The sequence below is a fragment of the Bombus affinis genome, chromosome 3 (genome assembly GCF_024516045.1).
Source record: "Bombus affinis isolate iyBomAffi1 chromosome 3, iyBomAffi1.2, whole genome shotgun sequence".
Lineage (NCBI taxonomy): Eukaryota > Metazoa > Arthropoda > Insecta > Hymenoptera > Apidae > Bombus > Bombus affinis.
The window spans coordinates 4,987,548-5,007,983 of NC_066346.1; the positions used below are offsets into that span (position 1 = coordinate 4,987,548).

At 33.8% G+C, this 20,436-nt stretch overlaps 1 protein-coding gene across 11 annotated transcripts; it reads left to right on the top strand.

Moving 5' to 3' along the window:
* Nucleotides 1-305: 305 nt before the first annotated feature.
* LOC126914000 (protein 4.1 homolog) lies at nt 306-20,390 on the top strand. Of its 11 annotated transcripts, none has more exons than XM_050717369.1 (15): nt 306-473; nt 10,091-10,263; nt 10,354-10,501; nt 10,590-10,884; nt 10,963-11,301; nt 11,396-11,568; nt 11,687-11,826; nt 12,631-12,717; nt 13,251-13,976; nt 15,329-15,532; nt 16,029-16,136; nt 16,314-16,424; nt 16,927-17,031; nt 17,639-17,848; nt 17,918-20,390. In XM_050717369.1, exons 2-15 carry the CDS (start codon nt 10,105-10,107, stop codon nt 18,095-18,097), a joined length of 2,985 nt encoding a protein of 994 aa, XP_050573326.1. In that variant the 5' UTR covers nt 306-473; nt 10,091-10,104; the 3' UTR covers nt 18,098-20,390. The 11 variants fall into 11 exon arrangements, with proteins under 11 accessions (XP_050573326.1, XP_050573327.1, XP_050573324.1 ...); XM_050717370.1 differs by having other exon boundaries at nt 10,096-10,263; XM_050717367.1 differs by lacking the exon at nt 306-473 and adding an exon at nt 531-773.
* The last annotated feature ends 46 nt before the right edge of the window (nt 20,391-20,436 follow it).

Sequence of the window (20,436 nt, forward strand, 5' to 3'; positions counted from 1 at the left end):
TCGCTTTCAATGATTTTTTTAATGTTACCGATAGAATATCGTTATTAAATAGTTAAACAATTGTAGAATAGTTTCTTAATTTTAATTCCAATCGTTACTAACGTCGTAATCTTATTCTACATCGAATAGGTAACATCACGCATCTGACACAAAAATGAGAAAATGATTTCTCTATTTATCGACTGTTGGAATTTTTTTACCGGCCGTCAAGATTACAGCTCAGCTGCTGCTATCTAGTGGAGAAAATGTATCTAAGCCGGGGCGTACTCGCTTGATTGCGTCATAAGAGAAACTGATTTTCCTACGTAGTCAGCCATATTGACTCGCGCGTAAGGATATTGAAAGCAGTTCCATATTCGTTGTGCTTACGGTTTGAATTAAATAGTGCGTTGTTATCACGGAAATTTTCTAATCCAGTTTCATTTTCTATGAACTGTGATTGCTCACTGTGCGAAGAATTAGGAAATATCAAGGTACGTAAGCAATAAATATTTGTACTCGTGAGGGGACTATTTGAAAATGGTGCGAGTATGGGCCGTGGCCGCATCCAGCGTCGCCCCGCGATTCGACGGACCTGTTTCGTATTCGTAGCCGTCGGTGGAATTGGAACAAGAGTTGTTTATGTACTTATGGTAGGAAGTAATCCGTTATCTGCTAGGGAAAAAAATAATTAGTGGTTCAACCCTGTGTACATTTTTTCTTATTATATCTTTATCTCCGATTTTCTCATCGTGGTGCATTATTTAAGAAAAGATCGCGTCTATATCCTATAGGTAAGTTTATTAATTTTCAGATTTCATTTATTACTTTCGTGACACACTGTAACAAGGTTTTCTTCGACAGTATTAAATCATTTTAAGATATTAGACATGAAATTAGTAACAAATTTATACAGTTTTCAACTTAATGCCGATGAACTAGAACGCATGTTTTTAAATACCAATGTTTACTATCATTTTACAGAAGTACATATGTATATACCGACTGTTACATAGTGATTAAATTTCTGTCATTTTATTACGAATGTCTCATTGAATTTTTGTATAAAAGTTGATATTGTAAAAAGAATATGTATTATTCACATAATCTCCAGTGATGTCAAAGTACATAATGGAAAGAATAACATCTACCCACTGTTATACATGTTATTAAAAATGTCGAAGATATTGATACGTAAATATTTCGTACTTTACATATATATATGTTTCAATCAACACTATACGGAAACATCTGCTTGGTCCGGTTGGTAGAAATTTCCGATATACGTTTATATCTACTATCGTAGTGTTTTTCTTAAATTGCATGAATATTACAGCATGTGAAACAGTGTTTAAAAACTAAACTAAAACTATTGATCTGTATACTACAAAAGATATACTACACAGATACAATTTAGATCGAGACGATTTGATGAAAATAAATAAGCATATAGTCACAATTCTGTGTCTATCCTTAGTAAAATTCAATATGTATACTTTACCAAATACACCTGTATATTTTTAGTAATTGCAAAGACCATAGTCTTGCCATTTCAACAAGTTTGTTACATTTAGTGCTAAATTTGTAACAAAATTTGTTAGGTTGTATAATGATATATCGCTGTTTACCAAAAACTATTCGATTAAAGTAACCTAAAAATTCTGACAGACAAATGGAATCGATAGAGTCAAGATTGAATACATTCTTTGTGTGCGATGTGTCGTATTTCGTCAGAAAGACTATGTATCATCCATTCTTTTGTGAGTCGTGATACGAGACGCGCAGAATCCGTTGGAAATCGGTGTTGAGCGAAAATTAAGAAAATTACGCTGTCACCAAACCGAGAATAATTGACAAATTTTAAATAACACCGTGCAATTTATTTCCATTATCGTATCATTCCCGCTTTCATGCGCGACCCTGAGGCTAAAGTGCTTTCCCGAAGTGTGCCACACGCTTGGTACTTTGCCATGCACACTCTCTCTTTCTCTCTCTTACTTTGTACTGTAGATTCAATCAAACAAGGAAATTTCCAGTGATTTGTCGAACTTGATAAATTTTTGAATTATCTGCTGGTTCTTTTTATCGAAAATCTATAGTCTTTGGAATCTATGGTTTAAAATTATACGTTAGATGTATATAGATTGTCAGTCAAATTATTTTAAAACTATGAATATTTTTAACAAATGATTTTATTGCTATTAGAGCTATATACCGTAGAATATTATGGTATGATAGAATTAATTTCTAAGAATTAATACAAATAACAAAATTAACATCTACATATAAGTTATCAGATAATACGGAAGAATTTTGTTGCTTTAGATGACATCGACGACTCTTATGATTTTACCTTCTACGAGACCTTTTGTTCGAGCTTTGGGATTTCGTCATTTTGCCGGCGAACGCTTGTTACGATCAATTAGGTCAATTATGCACTTTGTCACAGAAATGCCAGCTTTTCGAAACATCCATTAGCCCGGTTGCGTTTCTAGCTCTTGCCAATGATCGATCAGAGCTTTCTTTTCTGCATTTCAATCCACATACATTACATATATGCATACGTTCTTAAAACTCTCTGCAACGACAACTATTCTTCGCGTTATAAAATTTTCTTCGTACGTGTTGTACAGATTATTCCATTTTATGTGACAACATGAAATCAAAGGAATATTTCAATCATTCTAATCGGTTCAAATTACACATAGTATCGGAGACTAGCTAACACGTAGATTAACCAATGTAAGTATAGATTCCAGCGTGTATTTAGGATTATTGCCTCAAACGATGCATACCCGTTAACCAGAGCAAGGAAGTATATTCACGAGCGATGCGTGTAGGGAGGTGTGACGTTGATAGGAGGTGATACACGACACGACCAAAGTTACAATGAACTTGGGGGAACCGAGCTTACACACCGGTGAAATACACCGTATAATGTAGCTTTCTCCCATACACACGGAGTTGCGTGCACGTGAACTATGACACAAATCCCGTTCAAATGTCGTGACCATTCCAATTCTCAAATTGATAGCAAATCCACATATTTTTAGTTACATACTTTGCAAAACATTATCAAAACGAGACGCACTGCGTTTTGTACAGCTTGTTCAAAATAAAATGTTTGTTAAGGAAATGTAAATATAAGAAGAATGATCTACTTTGTAATTGTGTAAAAGGATTAGGTAGTTCAGGTTTAGAAAGTACACGAAATTTAGCTCAAATTAGTCGAGTTATTCGAATCGAAAGTGTTTGGTGAACTTAAATAACTTCAAGCTTATGGTTATATAAGTTCAGTTAATTAAAATCACTTGAATTTAAAACACGATTAGTTCGAAAGATTCCGTATGAACACAAAGAAAAACCATTCAGAAAAGACCGACGTACTCGTAAAAATTCATATATCAATTTGTTGTCATATCAAGTAACACGCGATTCGTTGGTCGACCGGTACATCGGAGAATGAGTGGCATTCATCGCGAACGATAATCGGTGCTATTATCAGACACTTTTATCAGTCTATTGACACTCAGTCGGTATTCTTATCGAGAATTTCCATATTCAATAAAAATTGAAACACGTGGCTCCATATTAGTTCGTACGATATAATAATAGTATCTAACAGTTTCAAGCGTATCACACCTGTTAGCATAGTAGCGTATATACTCCGCGTGGTTGGCCGATTCACGTAAAATTTAATTGTACGGCTGGCTGGCACTCGCGTACTATGTATGTATCTGTCTTCCGTAAAGCAATCGCCGGAAGTATTGGCGTTCCCCGCGAGAAAGAAACACGAAAGATAAATGCGAACAAGGCGTGGCTACAATCTACGATCGTCACGTGCTCCGCTATACTATGATTGGCACTGTAATTTGTGATCAACTTAAATAGTCGTTCGTGTAATCCTTCACGCACGACATTCGAAGCAACATGTAGAGCGACAACGTGCGCTTAAAACACATCGTATTCTTAGCTTGTATATTCACCATCGATTTATATTCTTATTTATATATATATATATTCTATCGGGCATTTTATGGGTTACACCATGTTCACAGAATATATTTACCATACGTTTTAACAACGCTTGTATCCCTCGATTAAATCGCGCATGTAATAATCAACGAGATACGTGCTTTCTTTCTTTCGCTTTTTCTATTTCCGTCGTGGCCGCTTGGCGCATCTAATCGTTGAGAATATTTTCTCTTCGGCGAATCCCCGTGGCACGCAAAGCTTCGTTCAGTTAGTCAAGTTACTCGAATTGAAGGTGCTCGGTGAATTCAATAAGTTGACTTCAAGTTTATGGCCATACGAGTTCAGATAGTCGAGTTGGAATCGTTTGCATTCAAGCAACCTTACTTACGATATCTAAAGCCTTTAGATTAGTCTAAGTTAGAAGAATTTAAGCAATTTAATAATTTAGAATAGCTTTCGCCTCGTCGTATCTTGCGTATAGATTATCGTACTTTTCTAATTTTACAATATGATATGAAACAAAAAACTGGCTCTAGAAATTAATAAAAACTGATTAGAATTGATTAGAAAAATTGAATGGGATCGATTGGATTAGCTTCCTAAAGACACGCACGTGTAATTTAAGTAGATGTTACGATAAGATTATTATACGAATTGTATGTCGAATTTTATTAAAGCTGAAAAATTTCTAGTTTTGCAAGAATGGAACACTTCTGTGTTTCTACGAATAAAGGGCATGGAATTAGGGTCGTGAGAGATTTGGAGATCGGAAAACTTCTCACTAACGGGGAACTTGGAATAAATATTCCGCTGGTGAAGGCGCGCACTGGGAACAGGGAACGATTTAACCATGAAAAAGCAGAGCGCAATAACGATGCAGAGTAACAGCATCGTAGCGTTATGGTAGGACACGGCCAATTATCTCAGTTTACGCGAGGAAAAAGTGGCCGTAAAAAAAGGCCATTGCCATTGTTGCCACCAAATCACTGTGAACCCAGTGAAACAAAACGGAAAGGCTGCTCGTTTATGATTGCGTTTACGTTTGTACAAAGAAATTCTATTGTCCTCGTGAAAATTCAACGAATTCAGCAAAAACTGGTTGTTCTTTACACATACTGGAACATAAGTGGCATACTGGCACATATAATATTTGTACTAACGTTCTTGAAATTCTTCTAAAATTGTGTAGTGATTAAAATTAAAGATGACTCATGCGGCATGGTGTGTAACACGCGATCGAGGCTGTATTATACGTTTTCGTCGTGAACGAGCTCTCGAGCTTTTAATTCTACGCACACGTAACAGACTCCTCTTTGAACACTTGTGAACGAATCCTCGTGTAAAAATATACGAGGGAGTCGTAGCGCGGTGTTTAATTAAAGTTCGAACCTTTCACTCATTCTCCAATCTAACGCACACGAGGTCGCTTATTCTTTAGTTCGAGAACGTAATTGCTGGTTAATTTCGCCAGTTGAAATTACGAGGCGAGGCGTTTGCTTGCTCCTTCGACTGAATAAATCCACGTGCAACCAGCGGAAAAGAGCGTAGGGTAAAATTCGTAGGTCTGATTTGAACGAACGAGAGAAGGAGAGAAGAATCGGTATATCCTGGTTGGTAAAATTTTCGACGACGTTTTTACAGCTTTCAGACCTTTAATTTCACGCATCAAAGAATCTTCCTCGCCCTCTGTGTCTGTTTCCCCTGCTCTTGTCTTCTCACCCCTGCAATTCCTACCATTGAAACTCGCGACAGAGGAAGACCTACGATGAATGCCGCTGCGAACGCGATGAAAGAAAGGGTTGAACGAGAGAAGGAGATAAACGCACGGGGAACCCCGTTGTTTTCGATCGGTGAAGCGGGACGCGTCTGCACGACACCGATAAAAATTCTCTTAAATTGTATACGCACCCTCGCGAATGAATCGACTCTACGGTTAAATCTGCGTCTGTCTCTATCGCTATGAAGAGTCACCGTCACTTCATCGTCTCTCGCGAAAACGAGCTCTGATTCTTTCTTCCCCTTCACCATAATTTTCACGCGCGAGAGATTCGTTCTACTCGTTAATCTCCCTCGACGTCAGATTCTCCTGAGGCGAGCAGCAGGTCTGCTTTCTGGTTGAGATCTAAATTTCTTAGAGATGTGGTAAAAAATCTTCTTAAAAACCTTCTTGGAAGAGAATCGTAGCTGACGAAGGATAGTAGAGTGCGAACGTTTATATAAATTTACACTTTTATGAACAAAATGAACGAGGTGGTACCTAAGCAGAGATTTGTTTCACGTTAGATATTTTATTTATATCTATATGTTTATGTATTAAGAGCAGCTTAAAATATTCGCAGTGTAGTAACAAGTGGTGTATTTTCGTAATGCATCGAATTTTTTTACCTCCTGGAAGATCAGGTGGTTGGCAGGAGGACAAGCAGAGTTCCTTTTTCTCTTTCTAGTCGTATCAGTTGCATGGTTAGTAGCCTTAAGTTTGGCCATACTTCAGCAGTCGTTTGTTACCACTCACCGGCCGGAAAATTGTGAGCTGGCAAATGAGCTACTCCCAAGTCGCAATGATCAACTCAACGCCTTTCATCATAAACGTCTGAATTTTATCAGAGCATTAAGATTAGAATATAAATTTACAGGAACCAAGCGATTCGTCATGATAGAGATAATCAGAGATTCGTCTTCCGTATGATTTAAATATCGCTCGTTGAAACGTCGATCGATCAAACATCCCCTAACGGAGGTTGATACTCGCCTCTCGTGTCTCTGGAAGAACCACGTGCATTTTTATCGATTCGTCGAGGACACAATGTCTCACACGCGAACCGGAAACTCGTATTAGGTAGAAGTCGACGTCGACACAAGGGATTTAAATGCCGGCATTCGAAACGATCGGGTCCACTTGTGCTCGAGTTGGAGCACCGTGTATTCATTCACGTACAGTTACGAAGTACCACCACCATTGGGTTAATAAACCCTGTGATGCATGCATATGCAAAGCTGACGTGTTTTCTAATGACATCCTCTGCGCTTCGTGCTCTTCCGCGAGTACGGTTTGCGGCATGATTTCGTTGATTCGTTAACTGCGTGCCTCGGTATTTGATGTGGTACACCTTGATAGTTAAATTACTAAAACGATGTATTGTCTTCCGTTAAAGTTTCGTTAATTGGGAATTATAATACAATGCATATAGGTATCCTTTCATTTCTCGTAACTCGAGTTTTATTAACCTTAGGACCTTAACTATAGACTACTCGTTTCTGAGAGGAGTTTGAATTTTTATTTCATTAGCGCAATTTTGGAAGTTTCAGTATTTAAGCACAGAGTGCTTTATGTACTAAGTTTAGCACTTAAGCTCTATACTAAGTTTTAGCACATCTTCGAATGTAAAGAAACTTCAACAAATAAATACATGAGAAGTTTAGAGTAAAAATGGTGATTTAACGAAATAGCAAAGTAGTGGCTAGTAAAGTAGTGACAAGGCTGCGAACATCTATAGGTAAAGGTGAAGGTCGCGACCGAGGATTAAAAAGCTATTTCTTGACTCTAATTTCATGGAAGGGTTTTTGCATGTTTACTTGTTATTTGAATAGTAATTTATTTTTTCAATCAGATATACTAACTTTCTGTCTCGTATTTTCTTCCATCACCGCATCATTTAGGAATTTGCGCAAACTTTAATAAATTTCAGTCTCGGAGATGGAATAAATAATTCCGTGCAACCGGTCAGAACTTCGATCTAATCTATTTTTATCAAGGTGGAGCAACGCGCCTCGAAAGTAATTCTGCGCCGCCGTATCACGAGAGGTATGAATTCATTCATTAAAGACGATAGCTCTTTAATGCTTATGGAGGATGAGACGGTTGTCCACTCAGTCTCACCGAACGTGTGTACACGATAGTTGTGGGCGTGTGTCGTGGATCACGCGACCCTCGTTTACAATAAAACTCTTTGACACACACGGCCAAATGAAACCCACGCGTTTCTTGAAAGGATCTCTTCGCGACGTCGACGAAAAAACCGAATTCTTTCAAACCGGCTCGCTCCATTCAACAGGCCTTTAAACTTTCAGCTGACCCGTTAGCAAAACGAGACGATCGACCGGTTTCTTCTACGTGTCTCGTGAATCTATGCTGCCCGTTTTAAGTTTCCAATGTTTCTTTGATATCTATCACGCCCTGGAACGTGGCCTGCGCCGACTGTTGAAAACCACGTCTCTTACCTAGCATTTCTGGAATATCGTTGATTCACTTAGTCAAGGCTTTAACCTGGTCGATCTTATTAGAGTATATATGTATACGTATATATGTATAATATTGGTCAACGCGTCATTGTGCCTGTTAACCGAGATATTACTTCATCGCGCAGTAAAGAGTATAGAGTTCTGTAAAGGACGTCTGCTTCCAGCGATGACGACATCAGACTTGTCGAACTTGCACCGCCACGTATCTCTATTTCTATGAATTCCAGCACGATTTCTGTGATCTGTACGTGTTGTATTTAAAAGTTGAATACCGTTGAATCATAGATATTCAATGCATCGCACCTGTCTCTATACCACCACGACTAATTTTATCATTTGTCTAATAAAAAGTTTGTTCTATTTTGTGTCAGAGTATAGTTACCAAAGGAGTTTACTCTTCCTTTCTTTTATTTATTTTTTTTTTTTTTTTTGTTTGCTCGCTGTTCAGTTGTAACGTTACGCAACAACGTAACAGAGTTCAGATTTATGTAATTACTCTTTTGTTGGGATCGATGGTTGCGTGTCTGTGTAACGAGATATTCGGACAGAATTGAACGTTAAACCGTGATTTCCGTTTTAATGATAATGCACGCGGGTCTCTCCCTTTGTGTATTTGCTCGTGCGTGACTCATGGGCCGCTCTCGGCTCCTCAAACTATCGCGAAAACTTCGGGGAATCACTGCGAGTGCATTTTTCCGCTCGCTCTCTTGCAGCAAGGCTGCACTAATGGTATTTGCAACGACGAACGGCGTCCTAGTATGTCTCTGATTCCATGCAATTGAGGTTGAATTACTATTTGCTCTCCGGCATTGCATAAGGGACTATGCTCAGAGCTACAGACCCGTGCCTGTCGATTTGAATACTATGTACATGGTCTCAGCAGACCGTGTCGGTCAGGGTCATGCTGCACATTATTTTCATGGCTACTTTTTACTTGGAAAAGATCGATTCTGGATTTCGAAGGATTTTTACGCTCGATGTTTTTTTATTCGAAACCCTTTACCATCGACTCCACTCTCGAAACACGCTCTCTTCGGTTGATTGTTGAACAGACGCGATATTTTTATAGCCGCTTTATCACGTCTAACAATACCTGGCTTGTGTATTTTGGTAGGCTTGGTGTTATAAATATCGCCGGCTTATTGGCTTTGTATCGAGATATCTTGCGTGGACGTGTATTACCTTCTATCTGTCTCACTCAGAAGGCGAACGACCTGTGACAAATGCGCACACGTGTCTCTGTTGCACGTAACTGCAACTTGTTCTCAAACTTTTTACGAAATCATTTGTCTAGTAGTATTTTTCTTTGGCGTATGTCGATATTGGCGGATCCTAGACGTTGTAGAAACTCGTGTCGTTGGGATCTAGGTACCCGATGTAACAGTACATTCTATCTACAATGTTCTCCTCTTACTGTCTGGAGACCTCGAAGATAGAAGCGAGCATGTTGCGTATATGCATTAGATGATAAAATGAGCAAACGTTCAGATCGTTACAAGAAAGAAACGAGTTTTTATTGCGGAAGATCTCGTTCAAATTATACGCTTGTACAAAGTAGTAAATAATTTCAAAGTACATAACTTCGTTGTATTTAATGTTATTTTTTTTTTCCTGATATTTTCCTTATAGTTAAGGAGATAGGGGTTGGGGTGTTTTATAGACCGGGGTATGTGTAACTCGAAGAGCTCCGGCAAATATTGATTATTTCTCTACATGGCACCCTCTGGTCTAGACGGGATCTATACTCGAATACACTGAACCAGCACGCAATATTATTTCTTCGATGTAGTCGACGATTAAGAAAGCAGATCTGTTTAGAGGATTAATTCATGCGTCGTTGGTAGCAAAGTAAGGAACCTGCTATATAACATGGATTGACACGCACAAATCTTCTTAGCACAGGACTGAAATATGCCGGAGGAACAGAAGTCCGCTGGTAGTCAACCAGAGGTAACAGCAGAAAATGGGACTGGAACAAACTCGCCGACCAAAAGTCCAGTGAACAAAGGCAAAACAGCTCTTGCAAGAATCACTTTGCTAGATGGAACCGTGAAAGACTTCCACATAGATGTAAGCTATGAAATTTTTCTTTCATCCTTCCAGAAGGATGAGTTCCCTCGACGTTGACGAAAACCGTATGAGAAATTGATTTTGTTCCAGAGGAAGGCGAAAGGCCAAGAATTACTTGACATGATATGTCAGAGTATGAATTTGATGGAGAAGGATTATTTTGGCCTTATTTACGAGGACAGACACGATTTGCGAAACTGGTTAGATCTGGATAAAAGAATCGCAAAATTTGTGAAAAGTACGTAGTCTTCTTTTCTCTTTCTTTTTCCTCCTATATTATGTGATATCATTGTTGGAAGCAATTTGTGTTGGTTTTATCTCTGCAGACGAACCGTGGAAATTTAATTTCGAGGTGAAGTTTTATCCTCCGGACCCAGCCCAATTACAAGAAGACATAACTCGTTATCAACTATGCCTTCAAATCAGAAACGATATTATCACAGGCCGTTTGCCGTGTTCGTTTGTAACTCATGCTCTTCTAGGTTCATATTTAGTTCAGTCAGAAGTCGGAGATTACGACCCAGACGAGCATGGCCGTACATATTTAAAGGATTTCAAATTTGCCCCTAATCAGACTCCAGAGTTAGTGGAGAAAGTAATGGACCTTCATAAAACGCATAAGTTAGTCTCGTTTAATGATTAGCCATTTATCCAAATGATGGTAGAGTTAATAATAAAGAAAATTTTATTAATTTTTAGAGGTCAAACACCCGCGGAAGCAGAACTCCATTATCTCGAAAATGCAAAAAAATTAGCGATGTATGGAGTTGATCTTCATCCTGCTAAAGATTCTGAGGGCGTGGATATAATGTTAGGTGTATGTTCATCGGGTCTTCTCGTCTATAGGGATCGATTAAGAATCAATAGGTTTGCTTGGCCAAAGATACTAAAAATCTCGTACAAAAGGCATAACTTTTACATAAAGATTAGGCCGGGTGAATTTGAGCAATTTGAATCGACGATTGGTTTCAAATTAGCTAACCATAGAGCTGCAAAAAAGTTATGGAAAGTATGTGTAGAACACCATACTTTCTTCAGGTGAATAATTATCTAATAATGATTATAAGTAGCATAAATAGAAATATATGAATAAAAGTAAAGTATAAGATAAAGTTATATGCACATTTTTTAGGCTCATGAGTCCTGAGCCTGTAAAGAAAGTCGGTTTGATACCACATCTGGGTTCTCGTTTCCGATATTCAGGAAGAACTCACTACGAGACAAAGAAGACTCCCATTGATAGACAACCTCCACAATTCGAAAGATCTTTAAGTGGTCGTCGTCCTACATCTCGTAGTATGGATGGTAAAAAGACTTCTGATACTTATTAACTTTAGACGCAATATGCAGCCAGTGCCGTTTTGACACTTTTGTCGCAAAGTTATCACTTTAAGATTTTGAAAGGTATGTGTGCATTATACAGCGTTAGGGGGTCCTAAACAAGTTGAATCTTATGGTTCAGAACCAAGTAAGAGGCATACAATGAGCTATGAACCTGAAATGATTCCTGACATGGAGCATATAGATCAACGGCCTAGTCCAATAAAAAAACAGAAAGAAAAGGTAAAAAAGAATACATTTAAATATATCAAACATAGTAATAGTTAGTAGAGGATGCATGGAATCGTCATGCAAATTGAAAATTATTCCATGAGAAATTCTTTTAAAGGCAATATTTCTGCGGTCTACGCTTTCAAACAAAGCTTTTTTCTAAAGAGTTTGATGGTATAATAATAAATTTAACTAATTAATTACCTTTATTGTTATCATATATAATCATTCTTTTTAAGTACTATTGAAATCCTAATTACATTATACAACGGAGAAATTGTAGAACATCAATTGGTTCACGTATAAGCAAGAGATAACATATTTCACAAAAAGTTGGAATTAATCATTATGCACTATTGTTTTTAAGTCAAATGGATAATATCTGTAGACATGGCATGTTGATAAGTTTTTGTATGCCATGTATTAGAGATAGTTGAATGCATTAGATATCTAATACGTTTACTCCAAAATTATCAAAACAAGTTGAATAATGCACATGCAAGTTAATTAACTTGAATTAAAAATTGCACATATTAAGTTAAAAACTTGATGGGAAAGCCAAACTTAATATTGTCTCTATCCATTCTACGTCATATTTGGTTAATTAACTTGTATATATTCATACGGACTTGAAATACTTTTATGCAAGAAACTTAGAAATGTGTAGATTTTATAAAGTTTTATCTTACAATTATTATCGGAAATTGAACACATGGCATTTGTATGTAATAATTTAATTTCACAAATTTGAATTCAATATTCACATCCTAGTGCTTCAACCATAAAAACTAACTGACACCTAACTAACACCGGTAGCTCTCACGCAAAACAAGTGCTGGAACAACATCAGCTAGCAGTACCAGTAGTCTGGAAGGAGAATATGATGCAGATCGTGGCAAAAAGGTATAGAATTTCACCTGGAACATACTGTCATGCATTAACCAACATACTTTTATCTATATTAATGTATGTGACCATTTGGTGTTTTCCTTTTTTTTCGGTGCATGTTGCTATCTTTTATTTATTTTTTGCAAATATTATACGGCCATCGCCTCAAAGTTGGATTTCTCAAATTTTTTCAAATTTCTTTTATCATACATCACATGAGCATACGCAGGCGCAAATATTTTAATAAGCTATTAAACTGCGCTAATGCTTATGTTAGCATGCACATAACGATCACTTTATATAATGATTTATGTCAAGAAACATTCAAGCAAAGAAATGTACCATAGTTACAAGTAAATTCTTCAGGAAAGTATATTCATATAAAAAATTAACAACTGATATTTTTTTGAGAGCGCAGACCGTAATTAGTTATCCAGCATGAAATATATGCTAAGAGAATGTGAAACACGTAGTTTATAATAGCTTAGCGATAGAACTGAATCGTGCTTATTGCATGAAGCGATGTGTGACTATAAATTTACTTATAGAAACCGGTCGGAGGAATTGCGGTCCTACCGCCCGGTGGTCTATTTAAGAAGAAGAAGGATAAGAAAAACGAAAGCGAAAAGGAAAATCATAATGATCTCAACAATTCTGATTTAATAAATGAAAGTGCTATTATTGATAACAACGACGTGAAGTCACCCAATAAAAAAGAATCGAAAAAGAAAGATAAGGAAACACTAGAAAAAAGTGACAAGAACGAAATAAAGTCACCTAGTAAAAAAGAATTGAAAAAGAAAGAAAAGGAAACACCAGAAAGAAGCGCTTTTATTGATGAATTAAAGTCACTCACTAAGAGAGATTTAAAAAAGAAAGATAAGGAAATGCTAGAAAAAAGTGCTACTCTTGACAACAACGAAATAAAGCCACTCAGTAAAAAGGAATTGAAAAAAAAAGAAAAGGAAATGTTAGAAAAAAAAGACAAGGAAATTTCAGAAAAGAAAGATAAGGAAATGTCAGAAAAGAAAGACAAGGATATGTCTGAAAAGAAAGATAAGGAACTGTTAGAAAAGAAAGACAAGGATATGTCTGAAAAGAAAGACGGTGAAACGCCAGAAAAGAAAAGCAAGGAAATGTCAGAAAAGAAAGGCAAGGAAACGCCAGAAAAAATAGATAAGGAAATGCTAGAAAAAAAAGATAAGGATTTGTTAGAAAAGAAAGACAAGGAAACGTCAGAAAAGAAAGATAAAGACAAGAAAGACAAAATAAAGGTAAGTACAGTAGAATTTCATTTATCTGAACACGTTAGAGGATAAACTTCATATAATAGGAATAATAGGATTCTTTTTTATTGATTATTTTCACTACATATGAATTGTTATAGATGTTTATATAATTGGAGTAGCACTCAGAAGTAGTCTAGATAATTAATTGTAGATAATTAACGTGGTGATCTATTAATAATAAATGTAAAATAATGTAAGATAATTAATGTTGAATGCTATAAAGATTATCCGATATGCAACTGATATACAAAGTATTAAATACATCATGAAGTGCTTAAATAATTTTATTTTCTAATAAAGTATGTCATAGTATTTTACCTTGTATTTACCTAGTATTCAATGTGTTCATTGGACATTACCTAGAATTTTGTTCCAATAAATAAAGTTTTAAAATGTTATAATGAACAATCCAATTATGTGAACTGTTGGTTCCTTTTAATGGGTTCAGATGAATGAAGTTTCACTATAGATTCTATTTGCACTGTATGATATTTGCATAAACAATTTAGAGTATTTAATTTGCCACGTTGTATTGCTGTTCCATTTTTTCCCTAAAATTTGTCCTTTCTTTATTAGTATGTGTTTTCACTAAATGTTGATTGAGTATTAGAGCTATATTATATATCTCATCTTCAATGAATTCCTTTTTATGCCCTTAATTTTTTGATTTACGAGTTTATCAATTTTAGTTGTAATATATCCCTATTGATTTTCTAATTTGAGGTTATTTTGATCTAATGGTTTATCATTCTTGGTATAAATAACATTTACTTTCAAACCATTTGGAGGTAATGAAACGTCAAAGTTCCTTCATAAAATTTAAAGTATTAATAAACACCATACTTGGTTGGTAATTAGTACTTTCTTATTAGTGACATAATGTGCAATAAACATTACTGGTGCATTCTTACCAATGTTTGGTATTTGCTGTTTACTCAATTCTATAGATTCCACATAATTGAGACTAGGAGAACTGAAACAGGAGTTTCAGATTCTTTAGATTTTCTTTTTTCTGTTAATACTACTTAGTACTTTTTTCTCTTCATCAGGCACACAATTAAAGCCAAATCTTCCCCACCTGCAGTGGTTAGTAGTTGCTAATTGCGAACTTCAGATACAACTCTGTTTCTTTCATACAAAAGTTTAAGTAAATGATCTTCTAATTGGAGAAATTTCGATTTCTTTGTAATTGTGGCAATTCTGATGTATTTTTCGTCTCTTCCATACTTGATTTTTGATTCAAGAATTGTCCTATTTACTTTTCTGACACAGATTCTTCTGTGTCATTTTCGTCCTTTGACTCTTCTAGTTCTACATTATACTATACTATTTTAAAGGATATACGGGATGTAATAAAACCATTTTCTTCAAAAACGAAGAAAATTTTAACTTCAAGCACTACCCCAACAATAGTGAAAACCACAACTAAACAATCTGTAGTGAAGGATCAAGAAGGTGTGACACAAAACATAGAAGAAAAAGTAGAAGATCTTACACCTGGAGGCACAGGCCAAGTAACTGTTTCTACACAAATTAATAAGGTGATGAAACTTTTAAAACTATCCATGATATAAAGATACATAAAGTAAAGGGAAAGATATTGTCAAAAATTAGATCTTTTCATTTTTTCTCTTTTTTTTTAGTACTTTTTATTTAGCTTCTTCTTATGATTTTAAAACAATTTATAGTATCCATATCCCTTGATTAAATTTCTATTGATCCCAGCTTATTGAACTGTTTGAATGATATTTATTGAATGATATATTATGGTATATTGTAAGTAGTCTTGTGATATAGATAGACTGTAGACATTGTTATATGATTCTTAGATATTAAGTATTTAAATAATGCATGTAAGAAATATATGTCATTAATATAAGTAGCAAATGTGATTTTTAAACAAAGAAATTTTTTATTATCTTGAAAAAATATATAAAGATATAACTTATTAATATTCCTCTATTTACTATAATTTTATATGTACATACATATTGCTGCTTTATTATAAGACATTAGTTACCTTGTAGTTGTATTTAGGCAGAGGCATCAGATGATGGTAGAGCCCCATACATGACAGCAACTGCTGTTACTACACGCACTGCTACAATGCATGAAGATCTTGAAAAAAATCAGAAAACCAGTCAGGTTTGTAATGTTATTATTCACGTTCTTAAAAAGTTGTAAATGACCTGCTTATTTGATTGCAATTTTACTCTACTTGTTCATATGTTGTATGCAAATATTTTTAACTCTTTTATATGTATTTCATGATATATTTTTCTATAAAGCTAGAATTATTTTTTTATATTTTTTTTATATTAGGTAGAGGAAAAAACTGTAGCACATACAACAGCAACCAGTGCAACAAGACAAGAACAGAGAGTAGTAACTCAAGAAGTTCGAACAACAAGTCATGTACTTTCTGGTGAACAGGTAATGATTCATTAACAGCTTAAAATGCTAAATATATCAAGCTCACCACTAATGGATGAAGCATGTAAGCATTTATGTAAGTGATAATAATCACATACCGTGTTTTGATTGATCCTAACATTAAATCATTTAGAATATGTTCCATGTTAGTAATATGGTCATTGCACATATATATTTAAATAATTTTCTTTAATATTTACGGAAGTTCGGGTAATATCATGAAGCTTTTTGGTTTTTATAACATATACTTAATTTTAAGTGTATAATATTCATTTTTTATGTAATATACATATTGATAAATAAGAATCATGCACATTCAGTAAGCATATCACGGTATCATATGTTTAAACAAAGGGATCATAAGTTTAGTATATCAATAATACTTAATTCATCCAGGATATTGGTTGACTAATAAAGTTTAACCAGTGCTATTTTTTATTTAATTATTTTTTTATTTTTGTAATTAATTTTGCCGGCTTGGTTAACACATTGCATGGTGTAGCTGTTCTCACGAAGGCTCAGTACATCCAGTTCAAGCAGTGATGATTCAGGTACTCCAATTGACCTTGAAGATGATCAACAGGCTTTCTACAACCAATATTATCAGGTAAATTTTTAGGATTGAAAATTACTAAAAAGTTATATACTTTTAGAAACAAGATTTTTTAAGAATTTAGAAAATTTAGTTCTGAGGATGAATCTTCACAAAGGTACATGCTTAAATATGTTTACTGTACAAGAAATATGTCCTATAATGGATACAAATTCTTAGAATAATTAGTAAACTATTAACGCCAACTTTTCATATAGATTATATATTATTTAGATTATACACAGATACATCATATACTTTTAATCAATATTCATTTTACACTGATACTCATTTGTTGATATTCATGGGAACATAAAAATGATATTCATAAAATCATAGTAAAAAGCCTAATCTACTCATTATTTCAAAGGCACTGGTTTTAAGGTATTAATCATTAATCAATAAAAGTAACATAAATTCTATACTTTAATAATGCTTTGGTTCTTTGTATTATTTAATGTATTTATACTTGTAATATATTAATATAATTGTACAGTAATATACTGCAATATAACTGTTCAGTATATTATTTTTGTATTAGATATATTTTTTAACTCTTCTTTCTGAGAAGAGAGAAAGAGAGAGAAAGAGACGGAAATATCAATTTATAAATTTAATTCAGGGTGATCCAGCTGGTGTTGTTGAAACAGAAACGCATGTTTACAAAGGAGAGCCAGAAAATAACGTAACAACAACTACCACAGTTCCACTAGTAGCAACTGAAACTAGAAAGGTAGCTGTTGAAAGTGAAGATGGTATGTACAGTGCAACTGGGGAAATAGTTAGTTCTCAGACAATATCCAGTAAAACTCGCACTGTTGAAACGATAACGGTAAGATTCGGAATTTTTTAATTTTTAATTGTTAGTATCTGTTAAGTGCATACATGATTGCATTTTTAGTATAAAACTGAAAGAGATGGAGTTGTAGAAACTCGTGTAGAACAAAAAATTACGATACAATCAGATGGCGATCCGATTGATCATGATCGAGCTTTGGCAGAAGCAATTCAAGAGGCAACAGCAATGAACCCTGATATGACAGTAGAAAAGATAGAAATTCAACAGCAAACAGCGCAGTAACTTGTAATGCATCAAAAATCACCTTTGTAAGAAGGGCACTCTTTGTCTAAAAGATATAATGCTCGTAATTTTAAAAAAGATAAAATAAAAAATTAAATTGATATATATATATATATATTGTGTATATCTTGGATATACAATGAATGGCAAATGATTTGACTCAGTTTTTGCTATTGCCAACATTTAATTAATTTATCATTTAACATATAAGAAACATTTCTTATAACAAATGTTGTTCAATGCTACGAGCTTCAACTTGATTAAAAATCAAGTTCTTACAAAAAAATGTCATGGTATGTTGTACCATAAACAGCAGTGTTCATATTCAAAGTATGTATTATTTACATACTCAAAAACATAAATATATATTAAACATATTATGTATACATAGCTATATATATATATGTAAACAAAAGCTAATTTGTTTATAACTATAAAAATATGACAGAGTGCCCACAAACTTACATCACTGCTTCAGAGCGAACAAAATCATGATATTCACGCGATGTCTCATGTAATAAGCATATTAAGCTATTCATATAAAGTTCGTTTAAATAATGTTCAAATCTTGTTCAACAATATTAGAGGAATATTCAAAAGCTTAATTTTTTAAAATCTTTTGCAGATTTTCTGTTGTAATTTAAATTTCTAATTTTAAGACTTCGTCTATGAGCCTAATATAATAAAAAACATAAGAATTAAAATCATCTTAAAAAAGATTGAAGTTTTGACAAGTCAAGCATATGTAACTGTAACATGCGTTTACATTAATATGCGTTTAAACTATATGAACATTATAATATATATATAAGTCACTTGGAGAAGAATATATAGAAAGTAACAGTGGAAGACTTATAATATCTAAGTAAGAGACATACAAAATTTTTTTATAAGGCTTCGTATGATTTAAATGTAGCTTTTTTGCAATAATTTTTTTGTATATGTTAATTATTTGTGACATATTTTTTTCAAAGTGGATATTATAAAATGTTTACTGTATGACAAAGTCAGATTTCTCTAACTATGAAATATTAATATATACATTAAAATAAATACATATATATATATTATATATATGTACATGTACACAAACATTTATGATTATTTGGAAAAGAAAATAGAAATCTACAAAGTTTCCTGTAACTTATAGTATTATTATCCAGCAATGTAAATTAAAAGGAGATACACATTGTTAACATTGCTATTGTATACATCTTTTATTTAATAATTTAAAAATATGTATTTGGAAACTATGTAGATTTTCAAAATATGCTTCAAAGATTATAAGATTTATTAGTAATATTAAGATAAAAAATCATATGTAACTTCATACCAAGAGCTATGATGCATTGGTCAGCGTATATGTCTAAATTTAGCTGTAACTTTTGTAGTTTTAAGACTACAAGTTCATATAAGATTTTATTTGTTTAATAGGTTATTTAATTTTTGTATGAACAACACATAGATATTGCTAAGAAGGAGGAAAGGCTGATAACCTGAATTTACAATAAAATTATTAAGATGCAAGTTATACTTTGCAAAAATAAAGCTATATAAATATATAATGTTATAAATATTAATACATACCGCTGCTTCATATATTTATGTGTGAATAATATATACGTATATATATTGTACATGCATCAATTATGAAGCAACATTAAAATATGCATGTCACACTGTAGGAGGCTTGTTTATACCTTTGTTCTTTTAAGTATTGATTAAAAAATGTCACTATATATTACGTTCGCATTTTGCACAAAGCATTTATTTTATAGTACTAAAAAATATGTTTCATATGTTAATAATAAAAAAATCTTTTTTACTTTTCTACTTTTCGCATAATACATAATAAAGTGGAAAAAATATTACCATATACATTAGTTTAATAGCTGTTTATATTTATTATATCTTTTCTTAGTGATTGTGAACTTTGTCCATGTACAGTACCAGTCAGTATTGTTGCATTGTATTATGTCATTTTATACGTATAAATAAAAAACATTAAAATTTCTATAGAACAAAGGATAATCATAGACCGTCTACGTGCGAGTTGCATTTCGTCTTATGTGTCACATTCTGTTATACGCTGGCAGCTAATGAATTGTTCAAATTTTATAAAATATATTGATCGCAATCTCATTTTACTATATAGTATTAGTTTATATTTCAAATATGCTCAACAAATATATTAGTTCTTATTTTTTTATTTATGAGCAGTTTTAGAAATTTCGTAAATCGAGTTTTATGTCTCGATATTATAAAAGGCAGTAAAATTATGTTGAAGAAGAAATTGATTTCCTACTTGTACCTTCTACACCATGTAATTCCATAATTTA

What these genes read in the sequence shown, in the direction of transcription:
- LOC126914000 (XM_050717369.1), top strand. Translation starts at nt 10,105, where the DNA reads ATGCCGGAGGAACAGAAGTCCGCTGGTAGTCAACCAGAGGTAACAGCA. An exon ending in TGAAAGACTTCCACATAGAT is followed by an intron (nt 10,264 to 10,353) that starts GTAAGCTATGAA and finishes ATTTTGTTCCAG; the next exon opens with AGGAAGGCGAAAGGCCAAGA. An exon ending in ACAAGAAAGACAAAATAAAG is followed by an intron (nt 13,977 to 15,328) that starts GTAAGTACAGTA and finishes ACTATTTTAAAG; the next exon opens with GATATACGGGATGTAATAAA.